Source organism: Balaenoptera borealis, assembly GCF_965194805.1.
Source record: "Balaenoptera borealis genome assembly, chromosome: 10".
In the NCBI taxonomy this organism is placed as follows: domain Eukaryota; kingdom Metazoa; phylum Chordata; class Mammalia; order Artiodactyla; family Balaenopteridae; genus Balaenoptera; species Balaenoptera borealis.
In genome coordinates, this window is record NC_138874.1 from 64,127,840 (window position 1) to 64,147,814 (window position 19,975).

General features: G+C 45.7%; 1 protein-coding gene across 2 annotated transcripts; it reads right to left on the bottom strand.

The window, feature by feature from the left end:
• Positions 1-125: 125 nt before the first annotated feature.
• On the bottom strand, positions 126-19,913 carry LOC309635466 (mannose-binding protein A-like). 2 transcript variants are annotated; one of them, XM_082406781.1, is made up of 5 exons: positions 12,266-19,913; positions 11,728-11,844; positions 10,797-10,871; positions 9,962-10,155; positions 126-9,479 (listed from the first exon to the last, which is right to left on the bottom strand). In XM_082406781.1, exons 1-5 carry the CDS (start codon positions 12,447-12,449, stop codon positions 9,477-9,479), a joined length of 573 nt encoding a protein of 190 aa, XP_082262907.1. In that variant the 5' UTR covers positions 12,450-19,913; the 3' UTR covers positions 126-9,476. The 2 variants fall into 2 exon arrangements, with proteins under 2 accessions (XP_082262907.1, XP_082262906.1); XM_082406780.1 differs by lacking the exon at positions 126-9,479 and having other exon boundaries at positions 9,705-10,155.
• Between the last annotated feature and the right edge of the window lie 62 nt (positions 19,914-19,975).

Here is a 19,975-nt window from a genome sequence, read left to right on the forward strand (position 1 = left end):
TGCAGTGGTCAAGAATCCGCCTGCCAATGCAGGGGACACGGGTTTGAACCTTGGTCCAGGAAGATCCCACGTGCCGCGGAGCAACTAAGCCCGTGCGCCACAACTACTGAGCCTGCGCTCTAGAGCCCGCGAGCCACAACTACTGAAGCCCGCGTGCCTAGAGCCCTTGCTCCGCAACAAAAGAAGTCACTGCAATGAGAAGCCCACGCACAGCAACGAAGACCCAACGCAGCCAAAAATAAATAAATAAATAAATAAAATTTATAAAAAAGAAAAAAAAAAAGGTGACCTTCTGCTGGCCAGGGCTTCTCCACAGAGCCATGGGTGAGGCCAGAAGGCAGGGCTGCTATGGAATGCCTCCCTCAGAATAAAGTTTGAAACTGGCTTCACACCAGGAAGACCTATCAGAGGAAAAGGAGGCCAGCCTGCTTTCCCAGGGCAAGGGCTAAAATGAGGTCTCCAAGAACTCCCTGTTGCAAAATCCAGCATCTCCTCGTCAGCCCTCCACCTCCTCCAGCCATCGGCCTCATTTGACCCAGCTGATCACTGCCTCCTCCTTCCCTTTTCCTCTTCTGCTTGCAATTTTCTTATCCTTCTGGCTGCTCTGCATCAGTCTCATCCCTCCTCCTCTCCTGGACTGCTCCACAGAGGGGCACGGGAGCCTCAGCTCCAGTTCCCCTCTCTCCTTATTCTCGCTCCAGGCTTGGGCTCATTCTCTCCCATGGTTTCAAATCCTTTCTATTGACGCCTCCCCCACGTAGAGCCCTGTTCACGACCTCTCCCCGAACCCCAGACTCCTCCAGCCAGTGCAAGCTGGAGGCCCGGGCCTGGGAGGTCTCAGTGTCTGCCTCTTGCTTCAAGCCCTGAGCCTAGGAAGCTGCACAGTTCCAGAGGGATGACCTGGCAGGGAAGCACCTGCCTCTCTGGCCAGATTGAGTGGCCTTACACCCAATAGACTCCCCTCATCCTTGACCGCCCAGGATCTCTCTCTACCCATGACAGTGTGACTGTGGTTGGCTCAGGGGAGAACATACCATCTGCACAATCCTAATCCCTTCTGAAATCTCAGGCACAGAGGGTGCCCAGCCATGTTCAAATTCATCCCCAAACCTCTTCCTGCCTGGCAGTTCCGGGGATGTTCTTCTCCACTCTTCTTCAGAGATAATCTACTCAAACCCTTCTCATTTTACAGACATGGAAACTAAGACACAGAGACGGAGGGAACTTGCACAGGTAGTACCGGTGCTACAGCTCGCTCATGAAAAAGGCCATCGGACCCCAGAGCTTATACTTCTGGCCTGTAAATTTTTAGGCCAAAGGCCTCTGTATATTTAGTTGATCTTATTGACACACTGCTGCAAAGAAAGATTTAAATGACGTCTGTGCTTAAGAAATTGGAATGACACCTGGATGAACCATAGGCTCATGGGAGGGGGCAACGAATACCCCTCCCCCAGACAGGAAACCTACCACTCTTCCCTTTGTTCCCAGGGACCAGGAGGACTGCCCTCTCTGGCCCTTTCTGAATGGGACCCCCGAGCCCTACCCCTCTTCCCAACACTCTTGCAGCCACACTTCATATATGGGACAGCACATCTGAAAACAAAAGCCACACACACATCTCAGCAGCATGCAGCTCAGCGTCCCTGTTCATATCTTTCCCGTTACTTGAAAAAATCCCCAATTCCTGGCAGCTTCTGCAATATAAACAGTTAAGCAATAATGAGCAAACAACTCTCCAGTACAACTCTCTGGAGCTTAGAACAGACTGCTTTTATTGCAAATAAGAAAAACAATTGGATCTAGTTAAGCCAAAGAGGGGGTGTTTTTAAAGGACAGAGAATTCTGAATTGGCTTATGAAGGACTGGGGGTGCACAGGCACCGCTGTGCCACCTCCCTGGCTTCTGCCTCTCTCTGCCCATCCTCACCTCTTTCCCTCCTTTACACACCGGCTTCCTCTGCGTCCAGGTCTCTCGTGTGTCCCAGAGATCAGAAACTCTTGCTTGATAGCAATTCAAAACTATGTAGAAATGCATCTACTTGTCTCAGATGCCCACCTCTGATCCAATCAACTCACCCTGGGGGCGGGGGAGGAGCCACATTGTACAATATGGCCACTGGGATCCTTGCGAGGTCATGGTGGTCTGGACAATGCTCTATGGGTGATCACTACTCATCCCAATATGTAAGCCAAGCCTATTTCTTGACAAGAGGGAAGGAAAGAGTGGCAGAACTATGTGACTCCATAGGAAGAAAGAAAAATCTCCTGTGTTGGTGAAGGCCGGGAATGCTGAGACCCCAAACCCTAGGAACAAGCTTCAGATCAACCTGCACCATGGTCCACGGGGGTCTGGTTTGCTTTCCAACGCAGAGAATAAGTAAGGAGGGTCGTTTGGGTTCTGCAGACACAACCCGATTAAAGCAGAGGACCGAGGCAAGTATTTCAGAAAATGCAGGTCCTTACCCATTCTTGAGCACAGAGGTCTCTCCTACACCATCATTCATGGGCAAAGGTCCACATAGATCTTAAACAATGTCAGCCCCACCCCAACCATAGTAGCCATGTCCCTAGTTTGGTAGCCTAGGTGCCAAATGAAGCCAGAGCTGTGTGACCCTTATCCTCAAGAGATGTTATGACACTCACAATGCCAGGTGACATCATGGGAGCAAGCTGGGAGCCTTCCATACCTGGAGAGGGGACAACCACACAAGGAAGTCCCTGTTTTATAGTATATTCTCAAGTTGCCTCCTGGTTTTCAACCCTCCTGTTACCAGATGGGCCCACATCCCATACTGAACAGCCTATGGGAAGCCCTCTGATGTTTACTTTTCTAGGATTCTATCTTTGTTCTGAATTCCACTGACATAAAACACTGGTATTGGGATTTCCCTGGTGGCGCAGTGGTTAAGAATCCACCTGACAATGCAGGGGACACGGGTTCAATCCCTGGTCTGGGAAGATACCACGTGCTGTGGAACAACTGAGCCCGCGAGCCACAACTACTGAGCCCACGCACCGCAACTACTGAAGTCCAGATGCCTAGAGCCCATGCTCCACAACAAGAGAAGCCACCGCAATGAGAAGCCCACGCACCACAATGAAGAGTAGGCCCAGCTCGCCACAACTAGAGAAAGCCCGCGTGCAGCAGCGAAGACCCAACGCAGCCAAAAAAATATATAAATTAATTAATTTAAAAAATACTTAACTTTAAAAAACAAACAAATAAATAAATAAATCACTGGCGTTTGAGTTGCTTACACATTCAGAGCATTCTCAATCACTATTACCTTCCAGATGTCCTTAATTCAAGTGTAATGGTGTACTGGACCTTTTTGGGTTACTTGTGTTTTATATAGTAGGGCAAAGGTACCAGGTACCTATCAGAAGAAATAAAATATTAATTTATATGCCAAATACTTATCCAGGCACTGGATACACAGATGGAAACAGCTGGTCATGCCCTCACATATGCTACAGCCCTGCACTTCCTTAACATTAGAGATCAGCTGTAGAATTGTGCTTCAGCAATGGGCAGTGAAGGTGCTCAAGGGCTAGATTGGGAATGAGTGGATGGATTATAGAGCCTTTTAACCAGGAGAATAGAGGAGAGCCATCTTCTTGTGAAGCCACCAAGATACTCAGAGACCAAGACACTCATTATTGTTCAATCTAATTGCCTGTGACTCTTAGGCCTCTGTATAGCTAATAACTGGTATCTTTTGGTAGATTTTATTGTTTTTCACTGTTTCAATAAGAGAGGCCTTATGGAGGCAGGCATTACCCTGTGACATGTATTCCTTCTGGATGGGAGCAGTTGAGGGCAAGTGCACATTTCTAAAATGCCCAATTTTCTGCTGCCCTGGTGAGCACAGAAGTGTTGGTGGTTATAAGGTTGGACAATCCAAGATGCTTGACACCTGAGTAAATGGATGGAAAACAACTGCCCTTGGGGATCACCCAGATCCACTTGGATTTTGACTGGGGTTTGGGGGTTGTTACTGCAGCATGTGTAGCCCATCCTTACTGGATACATTTTGAATATTCACATATTTGATCTCCATTTACTTAAGCAGTATAGTCTCTCTCAGACTGCCTGGCTGAAACAACTTGGAGCCACAGAAGGACTCAAGAGGGCCCTGCCTGAGCAAAATGGTACTTTTCATATTTATTTAGTAAGGAGACAGAATGAATGAAGTGAATAAGTAGAAGAGTTGAATGAATGAAATCCTTAATTCCTACTTATAAATCTATTCGTAGGCCTGAAGAAAGTGCCTTCAAGATGTTTCCTGGCTCTTTGACATGAGGAAATAGCACCATGACCTCACTGCCAGACTTTCTGCACATTTATTAATTCCCTGAATACTTCATTCATTTCAGGGGTAAGTGGCTGGGGCCAGGCCAGGGCCAAAAGGTCAGATGACAACTTCAGGCCAAGCAAACACATCCTGTGACCAGAAAGATGGACCAGGGCAGGAAAGGGAAGAAAACCAGTGGTGGCTTTTGAGCAAGCCTGGGATGCCTGGTCCCCAGAGGGATGAGAGGGATGTGAATTCTCCGAAGATTCAATCCCCCAGAAAAACAGTGATTGAGGCTGTGAGGACTTCATCAAATGATTCCAAAGCTCTGATGAAAGAATAAACATCCTAGAATAGTCATAAACATTAATTTAAAAACATAAGGAGAATGGACGTGGTCATTTTATTTTAAAGGGTTTTAGAAAGCTAACATAATTACAACAGTGTATTACTGACACAGGACTAGATAAAACAATGTAAAAAACCACAGACTCCAAAAAACGGGTCCAAATATACATATATATACATATATATACATATATATCTTATATATGCATGATAAAAGATAGAAATAGAATACCCAAATTGTAGGAGAATAATGAATTGTTCAATTAGTAATGTTGAATTAAAAAGTTAAGCATTTGGAAGAAAAACGAAATCAGATTCTTTCAGTTATATATAAAAATCAAAATCAGAAGAAAATATAAGTAATGATTTATGTAGTCTTAGAAGGGAAAAGAGCTAAGACTATCAGAGAAGAAAATCCAAATAAAATATTGATATATCTACACAAAAAAATATATAAAACATCTCTGCCAAAAAGTAAAACACAACATAAAATCAAAATTAAAAGTCTGATTTATTTGCAAAGTACATAACAGATAAATCAATAAGAAAATTAATATCTAAGTAGAAAAAATGGGATAAGTAAGAATGAGAAGAGGGAATTCATAAAAGAAGAAATACTGATGGCCAATAGTATGGAAACATGAAAAAATGCACAATCTTAGTAGTAATTAAAGAAACTCAAATTAATCAGTAATAAGTATCCAAAATCTATGAGCTATAGTTAAAGCTATAGTCAGAGGAAAATACACTTTACTTTTGTTATTAAAAATTTAAAAACCATAAAAAAGTGTGCTGAAAATAATTGAATTGAGTGTTCATCTTTTTAAAACAAATTTTAAAAACAACAAAAAATAAAGGCCAAAACAAATAAATATAAATATAATATTTCTTCATGCCTACGAATAGATTTATAAGTAGGAATTAAGGATTTCATTCATTCAACTCTTCTACTTCCAATGCAATATAAATATATGTACGCCTTAAACTTATACAGTGCTATATGTCAGTTATATCTCAACAAAAATGGAAGAAAAAATATACAGAGTGAAGCAGGACACCCTTCACCTCATGAAGGGTCTACAAGGAAAGGAGAAGCCTGGCTTCCTGGTTCTAGGCCCTCCTGCAAAAGTGAGGGGGAGGCAGAAAGCAGCTATGGTGACTATATTTCTTAGGGCAGTCGTTTCCCAAACTGACAAAAAACCCAGGTCACCTCGGGGCCTCGCGAAGGTAACAGATTTCTGAGATTTTGATTCACTGGGTGCAGAGTGGAGCTGAGAGCCTATGACTTTGGCTAGCATTCCAGGCAATTCTGCGGGTCGCTGCTCTGAGAGCTGCATGAGGTGGCATAAGCGCTGTGCTTGCCAGGACAGGGCAGGCTGGATTTGGGGTCGGAGGCGGCTGGCCCAGCCCAAGGCGTTTGTTAGGCTAATAAATGGTTACTTGCATTTCACTGCTTTTGAGCATGACACTTGTATTTGCTTGGACAAACCACAGGTCCATAGTTGGAGATACTGTTCTCCTCCCCACACAGGTTGCCACCAGGGCTAAGAACATCCCATCCAGGTGGACCCCCGCCCTGAGATCCTCCTCGTTTCCCAGCACCCCACCAGCCACTTCAGGTTAGGAGGACAGCATCAATTTTCAAAGTCCACTTCCCGGCATCTCCAGCCCACACTCCATGATAATGTTCAATCCCTTCCTCGCTAATGAGAAAAGAAAAGAAAAGAAAAATATCCCTGATTCCTGGCAGGTTCTAAAGCATAGTTCACTTACACAATAATGAGCAAACAACCTTGACAGCGACGAGCAAACTGTGAACCCTGGTTCCCGCACACCTCTGACAGCCAGAGAAGGGAGGCAGGCTGGTCCTGGGCAGGAAGGGGATTTCAGGAGTGTGAATGCTAGGCCTTCAGCTGGTACCCCAAACCCCTGTCCTCTGGCTTGGGCATGGCTAAAAGTGAGAACAGTAGAGCTGGAAGACTCCAAAGAAAGACTGTCCTGTGGGAACAAGGCCTTGCCGTACCAGGATCCAGAATCCAGGCCAGAGCCCGGGCCTTGTATGTTGCGAGTTTTGGTAGTTATTTTCATTCTAGTACGGGAAGCAAATTGCAATCACATTGGTTGTATCTATACCTTCATGGGAGACTGTTGACTTACAGACATAATTTAAACTCAAAGTCCCCATCTCAAGAGCAGGGTGTGTTTGCCATTCTAACTCACTCAGTCTGACTTTCTATGGAACTGAGAGATTGGTGATAAGTGTTCAGGGCACAATGAGTTTGGAAAAAATTGGCAGGTAACAAAAACGGAAGACAGTTCTCGGATCCTGCAGCTTTGCCCCTGGAATGGGCCCTGCAGGTCTGCATCTGTGTGTGATCATTGATTCATCCAGCTTTAAAAGGGAGAAGCCATTACTGACCAATTTACAGATAGGGAAACTGAGGCCCAGGGAGCCAGCATGCCATGGCGAAGACTCCTATTCCATGAGAACAAACAACGGGGCTCAAGAAGTTGCTCAGAGTCCTGAAGTCCCGAGGGAAATGTGCTGCCCGAGGCCCCTGAGGTCTGTCCTTGGAGCACCTGGCTTCATTAGGTCCCCTGTGCAAGAGATGTCAATCATCATATGTCCCTTAGTAAAGGAAAACAGCCTGCCCTCAGCCCTTGAGAGAGTGAAAGAGATGATCTGGACAGTATTCTTGAATCCATAATTTCCCTCTTGTTTTAGGTCTTGGGAAGCCTGGATGAACTGTAGTTTCTATCCTTGGACTCTCATGAGAATCCATTTTTAGGTTAACTCCACGTTCTCTTGAGCTGATTTGCCTGGGGCCCCACTGCTTGCTGATAAGAATTGGGAAGTGAATATAGGGAGGTTGTTGCCTCAATCCTAGACTGAGGGAAGAATGCCGGCCAGGGGATACATTTAGAGAGAGGAGATCTGAAAAGACGATCAGGTGCTCGATCAGGGGAAGAACCAGCTCTACATGTCCAAGAGCCTGGGGAGAAAGTTTCATGTCCCCTGGGGATGGCTTAAGGGTAGGGGAGCAGGGGCAGGTCTTGGGTGGCATAGAAAGCTCTCAGAGCAGGAATGTGAGGCTCTAGTGATTGAGGGATGAAGGGGGAAGGGAACACCGTGGAAGGAACTAGAAGGAGAAGACTGAAAGGGAAATGGAAGAATTTGAGCTCATCCACAGATTTTTATTGCATTTCCCTGACTGAGGGGGCACTCTTTACATGCTGGGAAACAATTCCTGTGAAGCACATGACTGCATCTTGTACACTGACCTTTATGCACAGTATAAACAAAGGAGACAATCATCTCAGGGTAGACATGGTCCCCGCCACCCCCTTACATAAAATAGAAAGAATTATATAATGATTACCTGTCCATTTTCTCATTTTTGTCTTGGCAATGAGAAAATTCAGGTGGAATTTTCATGCTTGGTTATGATAATTCTCTTGTTCTGGGTTGTCTTACATGTATCTTCTTTCCTTCTAAAAACTTTCTGGTCTTTCCTTTTTCCATTTGCCATAACCTACGTTACCTAGGTTTCATATGTGCCTCTAAATTTTAGGCAGTTTCCCATTCCTTTGGCAAGCAGTCTGGATTTGAAGTGCAAATAGTGAATTGTTCTGTACGTCACAAAAGTACCCTTCTCACTGCCCCCAAGTGCAGTGCCTGAAGAAAAGCTTCATGAGGTTGAAAATTCAGTGATGTGACAGTCTAGGTGGGTCAGAGGCTGAGCACACAGGTGCTGTCTCCCTCACCCTGCCAGCCCCAATGTCTTCAGCACATCCCACACCTACCCCGATAGCCTCACAGAAGAAGCACACCTCAGAGAGAACTCTACCTTATAATATTCAATTCGCAGTATCCCACCCACTCGTCCATTTGCTAATTCTTTGGGGCACCCATGCAACAAATACTCATCAAGCACTTACCAAGTGCGAGGCGCTCCCTCTGGTAGTTTGGATACAAAGAAAACTAAAATGGAAAACTAATTTAACAAAGATATTTCATTAAGTTAAAATGGCCCTTAGCCCATTCATGAAATATTTTCAACCTCATTTTGTGATTGGCATACAGCTGGAACCGGAATTCATTCTCGTCCCCCAGTTTGCTGCCTGGGCTCCGTATAATCCCAGCTCCATCCACCCTGAGATTGCTCAAGAACATCCACGGTCATGAGCTTGATTGTGGGCCAAGATGGTGTCAGAACTCTGCTCAGAGGGAGGTTTTATTTGCTGACTGGATGGTGCTGCATAATTTGCCCCCCAGTGTGTGAAATGCACCTTTAGGGAGATTTTCCCTCTTGTCTCTATGAATAATGGACCCATTGACCTATAATGGGATGAGGATGTCACAGAAGAAAGGGGATGTTGAACATGGAGGCATTAAGACCGATGATGCCCCGTAAGGAAGGACTCAGCCTGCCTGACCATTTGCTTCCTCCCGCGATACTGGCATATGCCACAATATCAAAACAGTCTCCTAAAAGTATGCGGGAAGGGAAGGCTGCCCTTTGTCCTCAAGATCACCCTAGTGACTATAGGGAGGCCACAGCCACTTGGGCAAGTGAGGGGATTCCTAGGACTATCCACTGTTACCCATGTAGGACATGGCCAAGTGTTACAGTTTTAGGGTATAGCTCATCAACAACTAAAAACAACACTCATGTCGTAGACAGGGCTGGGCTAGCCATGGGAAGGAGACTTTGGCACCAGGTAGTGGCAACTTGGAAAAATGGGAATTGGATCTCTTGGAAGCTGAGACACTGCCTGCTCGGACACAGATGTGGTCCTCCCTTGATCCATCTGCTGGGCTGCAGTGTCCTCACTAAAAAAAGGAGAGGGTTTGAAGGTGCTTTTTCTGAGATTGACTCTGACCCAATGCTGTGCTCTTTGGCAGGACAGAAGGTGTCCTTTGCCATGGACTGGACTGGACCAGAAACCCTCATGCCCCACGGTCAGTCTCTTTTCACTTCATCCTCCCACAATCAAATGTGTCCCCTTGCTTATCTCCCATCCCCATGAAGGAATGAATCAACACTGGACACGGGGAAACTGGCACTGAATTCTCTTTCAGAGCAGCAGGGACCTCAGCAGGGAGCCAAGGAGGGGGCGGAGGAACCTGCCTCTTCAGGCTGGGAATTCACAGATGGCCAAGAAGGAGGAAGAGCAGGAGATGTCATTCCAGAGCCCGTCTCTCAGGAGGAGGACACAATCCTCCCCTGAGCCATGGTTATTCGGCTCACCCTTCTTCCAGTTGCTGTAGCCCATCCTCCCTCCTGTTACATACATAAACTGGCCTTCGGTCACCTCATCTGTGATGCCCAGGAAAGCTATGTCAGTGGCCATGTCCTGGATGGCTTTGTTCTCCTCAGCATTCTTGGGGGTGGCCACAGTGGCCCCAAGCTCAGCGCACAGAGCCTTCACTTTGGAAAAAGGCATCTTTTCACCATTGGTCACGTAGAGCATCTTTCCAGACTTTTTACCCAAGGAGAAGCTTTGCACTGAAATCACAAAATGTAGGTGAGGTTGACTTGGCTTCAAGCCCAGCCTAGGACAGCAGATGAAAAATCCCTTCTCTGGGAACTTGGGAGTCTGGGGTTGAGCCCCATTCTCTACCACCCCTGGTGAGATCCTAGTAAGAAGGTGGAAGGCAAGTCCCTGGCAGCAAGCCGGGGCTCTCCTGGCATATCCCATCCTTAGGACAAATATCTGTTGAAAACTGTCCCAGTACAGGTAGACCTAGGGAAACATGCTTGAGCCCCACTGCCAGACGTGGGCACCAGGATGAGAAAGAGTCGTGGACCGCCATCTGAGGCCCGTGGGTGCTGAGGAAGGAGCAAAGATTCCAGAGTCAGCAGACCTCCACGCCATCCTCCTTCCCACTTCCTAACTGTATGCTGTTGAATGAATTATCTAGACTTCCTGGACCTATTTTTTTCTCACCTGTAAATAAAATGGGTGTAATACCCACAAATAGGGATGGCAAGAGGATTGAATAAAACCACATTATGAGAAAATTCCAACCTAGTATATAATAAGTCGTCATAAATGTAAGTTCTTTTCCACTGTCCCCCCAAAACGTAGAGCACTCTGGAGAAAAAGTTAGAGTCAAGAACACATTGGGGACAGAAAAAAAGCTTACACTTTTTGATGTGATCCAGTTGTGATTTCAGGCTCCTTATCTGTCCCTCTAAGTTAGCCAGCTTAGCCTCGGCAACTATAAAGCAATAGGGAGAGGATATTTATTTAGAAGAAGACCCTCATTTGGAGAGCAGAGTATTTTGAAAAAAAAAAATTAGCTTACTAAAAAGTATTCTTATTCCAGAAAAATAAGAAAACAAAAAGAAGCAAAAGGAAAAACACTGTATTCCTGCCTCCTCAGATATACTTAGTAACTATTGTAAACTATAACTCTGGAAATAATAATAATACCATAAACTATAGCTCTGGATCCTTTTCTTCATATACTGCTTAAATATTGCAATATTATAATTATTTATAAGAAAAGGCCCAGCTAATTATTCTTTCTGAAAATTTTTCTTAATCATATTTTCACTTCCTATTCTAGGCAAACTCTTTAATATGTTTATTATTTTGATAGGCCAGTGGACAAATATAAGAGGTCATCATTTTGGTTTTGTTGTTACTGAATTTATTTTACTCTGAACTAAGTTGCTGTGATGTTCCCCATTATCCAGGGGTCCTATGAGGCCAACCCTTTTCATGCCACTCTTGTGACAACAGACATGATCCAACAGCAGAGAGGACCAATTTCCTCCCTTGCAGCCTGGAACCACGCACTGGACTGTTGCAGCTGAAGTAGGGCCAGGGCACATGTCATACAGAGGTCTGCTGAGGGAGAGGCGGGCAGGGTTCGGAAGTCTATACCCGGGCACCAGTGGGAATCCCCTTGGGCCCCAAGGAGCTGAGAGGAATGAGGGTGCTGGGTCAGGAGGCAGAGTTGAGCATCTTCCAGTAGGGCAGCAGGAGACGGGGCACCTCCCACCTGGCTCTGGAGTTCCCAGGTCCTGGGTCCCCTCAGCCCACATCACTTGCTGGGGTGAGCTCCTTACCCGAACTGTCTCCACGATCTCCTTTGTGGCCCTTTGGTCCTGGAAGCCCAGGTTTCCCTATGTTTCCTTGAGGCCCCATTTTCCCTGGAGGGCCCTGCAAGCCTCTGAGCCCTTGCCCTGTTGGAAGAGGAAGGAAATGTGACCCAGTGTCTGTCACTCATTCTCTTTCTCCAAAAGCTCAATATTTGATTGACCCCAAGAAACCACCACTCAGCTAGTAGTGATCCAAAGAAGAAAGATCCTCCTGCATCTCAGGGGATGGCCTGTCCTAAGGGCCAGCTCCCTGAGCAGAAAAGACACCCCTTCTCTAAGGACAACCACACATCACCAATTCCTGGGTGGCAATGAGGGATCCTGGAGAGCCAGAGAAGCATCTTTATTTTGGAGAGAATGCCCTTTTACAGGAATTTTTCTCAGTGAATCATCACCTACCATAATGAAAGGTGAGCCTCCTCATGTCTCTGTGCTAGATCCCTTAGAGAGAAAACTCTCCCGTTGGGGTAAAAGATTTAAGAAGTCACAGCAGCCTGTCCTATACCTGGCTCTCCCTTTTCTCCCTTGGGTCCATCTCGCCCATCTCTGCCTGGGGTGCCGTTGGTGACCGGGATGCCACAGGTCACCACTGAACAGGTCTTCTGGGCATCCTCACAGGCTTTTGTTTCTGAGCAGGATGCTGTCACCACACACAGAAGGAGGACAGGAAGTGACAAAAACAGGAACATGGTCCTTACCTTAGAGTGGAGAAAGTCAAAGAAAATAATTCCATCTCATTTGGTTTAGTCAACATCTGCTACCATCTCTGATGTGTTGGACCCTGTGCTCAGGGCAGCTGACACAGAGGGGGATATCACAACTCTTGGCCCTGAGTTACTTCCAGGCTACTAGGAAAACTACTACTAGCACAAGCAAAATGCATTAGAGTTAGATCAGTGCTAAAACAAATATAGATGCAAGAGTAATATAATAGGGGCCCACTTTCCCTGGGGTTCTCATGCCCTGTGGGCCCAAGGCTTAGTTGGTTAGGCAGCCTTAAGCACAAAAGCCCACACGGTCTACAAATGACACACAAGCCCTGTTCCTGATGGCCCGGCAAAGAGGGCTCATTTCTTGCATGACCTTTGGCTGCTCTCTTCTCAACTCCCTTTCTTGAGGGCCTAAGTAGCCTAAATTTCCCTCTTCTTCTCCTTCCTTATGGACGCTAAAGGTAGACTCAAATTATAGCATGTGACCCATTGCTTGGCGGGACCTGTTTTACAACATCCATTGTCTCATGTCACATAAAAATCTCTGTTTTACACCTCAGGGCCCCAACCACCCCAAGAACCACAGCTGTTTCCCCAACAGCCTGTCAATCATCCTGTTTAATAAAGTCTCTACTTTGTGACAGGCACTTGCTGGGACTCGGGACCCAGAGTACCCTGAGGTATGGAAACTTATTCTGACCCTGAGAATGGAACCTTCTTTGGTCATTGATCCTGGCCAGTTGACACTTAGATTTACCTCCTTCCCTTGGTTTGAGATTTTCCACTGAGAGGCCATTTTTCCAGCCAGAACCCAGGCTCCTAAAATTTCTGTTCACCCTGGGCCCAGCAGGGTCAGCTCATACTTCTCCTCCTGGCAGGATTCTCTGCATGCTTCCGAGACGCCTCTCCGGCTCTGTGCCCCCATCCAGCCATCAGATTCCCATCCAGCTTTTGCTCGAGCTGGTCCCCTTCCAGGAAGCCTCACAGCCCAGCCCCCATGGGCCTATCCCTCTGCTCCTCTCTGGCCTCTAATTCCAATGTCCCTGCCTTTGCTGCATCACTCCTGCATCTGTCCTTGGCCACCCTGGCCTGTCAGCTCCCTTAACCCTTCCTTTCCTCCAGGACTCAGTGAGAAGTAGCAAGTTGGGGGGGAATTTTCTTTCTTTCCTTTTTTCTTTTTTTTTTTAGGATTTTTTAATTTTTTTAATTTATTTTCTCTCTCTTTTTTGTTTTGCTTTTTTTGTTGTTTGTTTGTTTATTTTGTTTTGGCTGTACTGTGTGGCACGTGGGATCCCAGTTCTCTGACCAGGGATGGAACCCATGTCCTCTGCCGTGCAAGCACGGATTCTTAACCACTGGACTGCCAGGGAAGTCCCGGAAGGGAATTTTCTTTATCAAATCTTCTCCACCTTCCCTCTTTCTTAACCTCCCCTGATTATGTGGGAGGCCAAAGCCAGAGCTAAACATGTTGCTGGCATACACACCCCACTTCATTCTTCTGTTTGGCTGAAAAGACCACCTTTAGTTTGCAGATGGTAACCTGGATCCAGGAAGGGCACAAGGCCCCAGGTCAGAGAGACAGAGGCCCTCAGGGGGCCTGACAACCCCACCACAGCCCCTGCCTGGAACTCACCAGGATCAAGCCAAGTGGCCAGACTCTTGGCCGAGGCCTCCTCTTCTGTCCTCAGAAATGACTTACTAGGGGCCTCCTCAGAGCACAGAGGCTATGGCAGGGAAGCTGGTCCTCCAGCCTAGGCCTCTGGCAGATGCCTCAGCAATGTCAGCCCCAATTAGTCTGGTGACCAGGGACAGTGCTGGACTGGCCTTCAACCCCAGATTAATAAACAACCATCCTTAGAACCGCTGTATGCTGGGCAGTTCTCCAGGGCTGCTGGTGGGGTCTCCAGCTTAGCACTGGGCAGCTCTCTACTGCAACACCCCAGACTCCTCCCACTGCTCCTTCCCGTGCATCTCTCTCTACAGCTCGGCTATCTGATCCTCTAGAATCACAGATTCCCAGATCATAGATCAGAATCCCAGAGGATAGTTCTTTCCAAATATTTGTCTCTGGAAGGGACGTGCATAGACATCCTACCAAACACATGCTCATGCATACACACATGTACATGCGCACACCTGTGTACCAGTTGTTCTGCCTAGTTCCCCCTTCCATTCATATTTAATTTACTAGGAGCAGGAGGGAAGGGGTTAAACACCTACAACACTGAGTCACCTCATTCCTCCCTTGTCATTCAGAACATTCGTCAGCTGTCCTCTCTGGGCGCATCGCAGGGCTAGGCACGAGGAAAGGAAGTGTTTGTAGACAACTCAAATTCAAAGCTGAACATGGGCATTTGCACTAGCTCTTCCAGCCTAGGACACTTCTCTCCATCTTTGCATAATTGCTTGTTGTCATTCAGATTTCATCTTAAATATTACTGCTGGAGAAAGGTCTTTCCCTAACCATTCTATCACAAAATTATAATTCTCTGTTTTAGTTACTTGCTTATAATTCTTCTCTATGTAAAATTGTCTTATTTCTTTGGTTGCATATTTATTGACCATCCCACTCCTTTAGAACAGGAACTTCATGAGAACAGTCATCTTGCTTCCCCACCTCTAAGAGGGCCTGGAAACGGAATCAATGCTCAAACATTTGTGGAACAAAGGAATCATCCAGCATCGTGTCCTTAAAGTGGCCCTCTTGACTTGCCTCCAGCTAGAGCTAACAACTGTGCCCACTCTCCCAGTGCTTTTAATACTTTTCTAGGGCAGGAGCTGCATTTGATTCACCTCCTTGTCTCCAGGGTGTAACTCAGGGCTGGGCACGTGGGGAGGATCCACTGAGAGAGTGAGGAGAGAAGCAGAGACCCTGAGCAGGGCAGACACCAGATCAGTCTGTGGCTCCTCCACGCCTGGGTTTCCAGGAGTGTCTGGTTCTTATCTCCAGAGCCTGATCAAGTGGCCTTTTTCAAGTCCCTGATATAACTTTTGATTCCTGCCTTCCCCCAAACTTACACCCACTCTTTGAAACACTCAGTCTCACCAAACAACTCTAGAGGTTTGCTTTTTCCCTGTGGTGGAGCAGGGGTAGGGCCACTTCCCTTTGACTCTGCCTTGTGATTGGTGCTTTGGCCCCTCAAGAGTCATCGGCCGTTGTGTACTCAAGTCAATGTGCCCTGTTCAGCAAGCCTCCCAGATTCCTGTTATCAAGGAGGCTGCCAGGCACTGAGAGGGGCCCATTGTAAAGAAGACCCCTCCCAGGGCTGTGTTTACTGATGCCATTGTCACAACTCCGAAGGGCCCATAGGCTCAGAGGACAAAGAATTCTCAAACCCTACGGCAAATGAGCAGACCTCCCAGAAAGGTGGAAATCTGAAGCTGAGAGATTTACATACAGCCAGGACCCTACATGTCCTACAGACTTAGAGGAAAGATGGCTTTAGAAGGAAGGAAGAGGATAGAACGGGAGGAGGGAGGGATATGCGCTGTGAGCAAAGGGACAGTAAGAAATACTTGACTCTGGTGGGAAAAAGACCCCCGTCGAGGATGCATATCCATTGAGTCTGTCCTCTCATAGATCTGGGGTTTGAATTTATGCTTATTAGTATTATTTTGCTATTATTATTATTATGAAAATTTTCCCTTCATGCCAAGATGAAAAATTGTTTTTCAAGTGTCCCAGCTCATCACAATCTAGTGTACCATGGGGACGTAAAAGCAATGGAGGACCTTACCCTTAACCCAGGCACCTCAGGATTTTCTCAGGAGATCAGGTAAATTTGAATTCACCTTGTAAAAACTACCAAACACAGTAAAAAATAAGTAGAGTGAAATCTGACTGATACAAGACTCAAAAAACAGGCCTCGGAATGCTGTCAACTCTAGAAAACAGATAAATTGATAGTTTTGAAAAGACAGTATAGGGCTTCCCTGGTGGCGCAGTGGTTAAGAATCTGCCTGACAATGCAGGGGACACGGGTTCGATCCCTGGCCCAGGAAGATCCCACATGCCGCGGAGCAACTAAGCCCGTGCACCACAACTACCGAGCCTGCGCTCTAGAGCCCGTGAGCCACAACTACTGAAGCCCGCACACCACAGCTACTGAATCCCGCAGTGCCTAGAGCCTGTGCTCTGCAACAAGAGAAGCCACGACAATGAGAAACCCACGCACCACAAGGAAGAGTAGCCCCCACTCGCCACAGCTAGAGAAAGCCCGCTCAAAACAACGAAGACCCAAGACAGCCAAAAATAAATAAATAAACTTATTAAAAAAAAAAAAAAAAGACAGTATAAATAAGGAATAAATAAAGAAGGAATAATAAATAAATAAGGAATAAATAAAAATTAAACAGTGAAACTTGAACTAGAATAAGGAAATAACTATAGAGCTATTAATAAAATTTCAGAAACGCCCATTCTCTGCAAAAATAAACAAATTTGGCAAACATAACCCTGGTGGTTTGAACTACTGTCCTGATTTCCACATTTTCTTTTCGTAGAAATATATATCCATGCCCTTTGTCATGGTACTGTGCAATGCCTCCCACTGGAGTATGTGGAGTAAACACCCCAACCCCTTTGATATTTGGCGTGGCCATGTGACCGTGAGCAGACACTAAGGGAGCAGCAGCTTTAAATGTGGGAAGAATATGTCCCTAGTAGCCACTAATATCAGAATAATGAAATGATGTGGAACGAACAGGAACTCCCTTGAAAGCTTGAAGTAAAAAAATAGCTATTAAAGTCCAGCCATGCATCCATGGTTAATAGCACAGTCCCTGGAATCTGACTTCCTGTATTCATAGCCCACTTCTGCCATGAACTGGCTGCATGATCTTTGGAAAATCACTTTAATCTCTACGTGCCTCAATATTCTCATTTGTAAATTGGGCGTAATAATAACGTCTACATAATAGGGTTAATGAGGATTATATGAGTTAATGGAAGTATAATACCTGGCACACGGTAAGTGTGATGAGAGTATCAGCCATTAGACCAAGTAGGGTATCCCAGGAATGCAAAGATGGTTCAACATCAAAACATAGGCCAGTTAACTCACTAATTTAATATATAACAAGTTTAAGAACCTTAATGCAGATATGTACAATCTTGAAGCTTGAAGCTCACCCTTTTCTCGAAACTAATACATGGTCTCAAAACTCTTCATACATATTCTTCCCTTGGAATACAAACTTTCTAGGGTTGAGTTAAAATACAGTCCAAATGATTATTGTCCCTTAGTTTTGTTATTAAAATCTGTTTTATCTCCGATTCATCACCACCCTGGCCATAGACTGGTGGCTTCTTGAAGTGAAGGGTGGACAGTGCCTTCTCTCTTATTTTTTTTTGCATGTGCGGTTGGTAGAGAGAGTGATGGTGCCCAGGGTGGCAATACCTGCTCACAGGAGGCACCGTATGTCAGTGGGAACACTGCTGCTTCTCGGCCCATCCTAACTGGTTGTTGGGTCCCTTTGTGTGACTGATTATAAATGACAGCTCCTCTCAGGAGCTGGTCCTTCAGATAAGGGCCTCTGTAAAAACCTCCAGCTGCATGCTCCCTACCCTCAACATGACATCAGTGAACATATCACTTCATAGTCTCTTGCTCGTCAAGTCCCTGTGTTCCAAGAAGCAATCTGCTCATGAGTAGGGCTTAAACTCTGGCTAGCTTCCATGACATCGACATTGGCAGCCCCTGGGAAATTCCATCCAAGTGGTGGAAATCCATGTTGCCCCAGAACACACCTGCTCACAGTTCTATTCTCCCCCTTCTCCATCTCCCCATGCCTCCGCAAGATCAGGCCCTCTGCTGGTTCAGCTCTTCAGCAATTTTAGAACAGAAGATTCCTGCCTTAGGTGACTTAATCAGGGAAGGAAGGCAAAGTAATTTGGGCATCCCTATTTGCAAAGATTAGGAGGAGGATAGGACAGTCCCCTCCCCCATGCCACAGGGAGAGGAGAGGAAGGGATAAATTCCATTGTGAGAGTACAGATGTCACCCACGGAAGGTCAGCTTGCTTTCGCCTCTTTAGTCTTCCTTATACTGAGCAACAGAATGCGAATTACTAAACCACTCATGTTGAATGGCCCTCACCTTGCAGGTTCCATGGTGGGGTCCCTGGAACCCCTTGGAATCATTAAAAGATGACCCTTTTACTCTCACCTGTGGGCTCTAGATGCCAGTGCCCAGGAACAGGAAATGACTCAACTCACACTTGACACCCGTTGGATGTTAACAGCTTAAAGGAAATGCCAAAAAAATCATCTGATAAAGCTCAGTACACATTCATGATGAAAATTAATCTCAGCAAACTATGAAAATAAGGGAACTTCTTTGCCTTGATAAAAGGCATCAGAAACCTAAAACAAGCAACTCAATGCTGAAATACTGGAAATGTTCTCATTATACATTCAATGACCCCCTAAAGATAACATTTATCACTGAGTGTCTTCAACAATATATAGGGTCTCCTGGCCCCTGTAGAAAGAAAAGAATGATATATAAGAAATATAAATACCATAAGGAACAGGCAAAATTTCTGTCATTTGTAAATATGAGCATATATTTATAAAATGTGAGAATCAATTATTAGAAGTATTAGGGGGAAAATGAGAATCCAAAATGATGGTTGGATATACAATCAACCAAAAATAAATCAATAGTTTTCTTATAAACCAGCAATAGTTAATTTAAAATGTGATAAAAATAATAACAATTGCAAATAACACCATAAAGGAAGTAAAAATAAAACCTAACAAGAAATGAGAAGACAAAAATTTTCAGAGACTTAGACTGTTCATCTGTAAAATATGGGAAATATGTTTCTCCTTACTTTTTTGAATTTTGGGGAAGGCTCAATAACTTGTGTGCTGGGCCCTAAGCTCATGTGGCAGGGTGACCAGATTAAAAATTGACATTCATGAAGGAATGAGAAATATTTCTGCTCATTCCCATCTGGTTTTGTGGATTGTGATCCAGAACTTCCTCTTGTCCCAAAAAAAGAAGTATATGCAGTGAGGGAGAGCATTATGTGAAGGTGGGAGAAGTGGGGACCTTTCTGGAGATGGGACATATATATGGTTGCCTCCTCAAGCAAGTAGAGACATGATCCAATTCCCACACAGCCTTGGGACATGGGGGCCATGGTCCCTTTCCATGCAGACCTGAGACTGAGGTGGCTCACAGAGCCCTGAATGCCACCACTGTTGGGCTATGGAAAACATCCAGGGGGCTGAGTGGGAAACGGAAGGCATGATATCACCACCCACAAATGGAACACGTAGACTTAGATCAGGAGCTATCTTGATGCCAGCCATCAACACTAATGCTCATTTGTTCCTCCAGACATTTCTGTAACTCCCCATCTGCCCATACAACCTGAGGATGGGAGCAGGTTGCCCCTTCCACCCAACAAAGAAAGCTTAACCTGAGATTGAACTTTCCACTTTTCCGATAAGTGGGGCCTCAGAGCCAGAGTTAACTTGATTTCTAAAAACACAG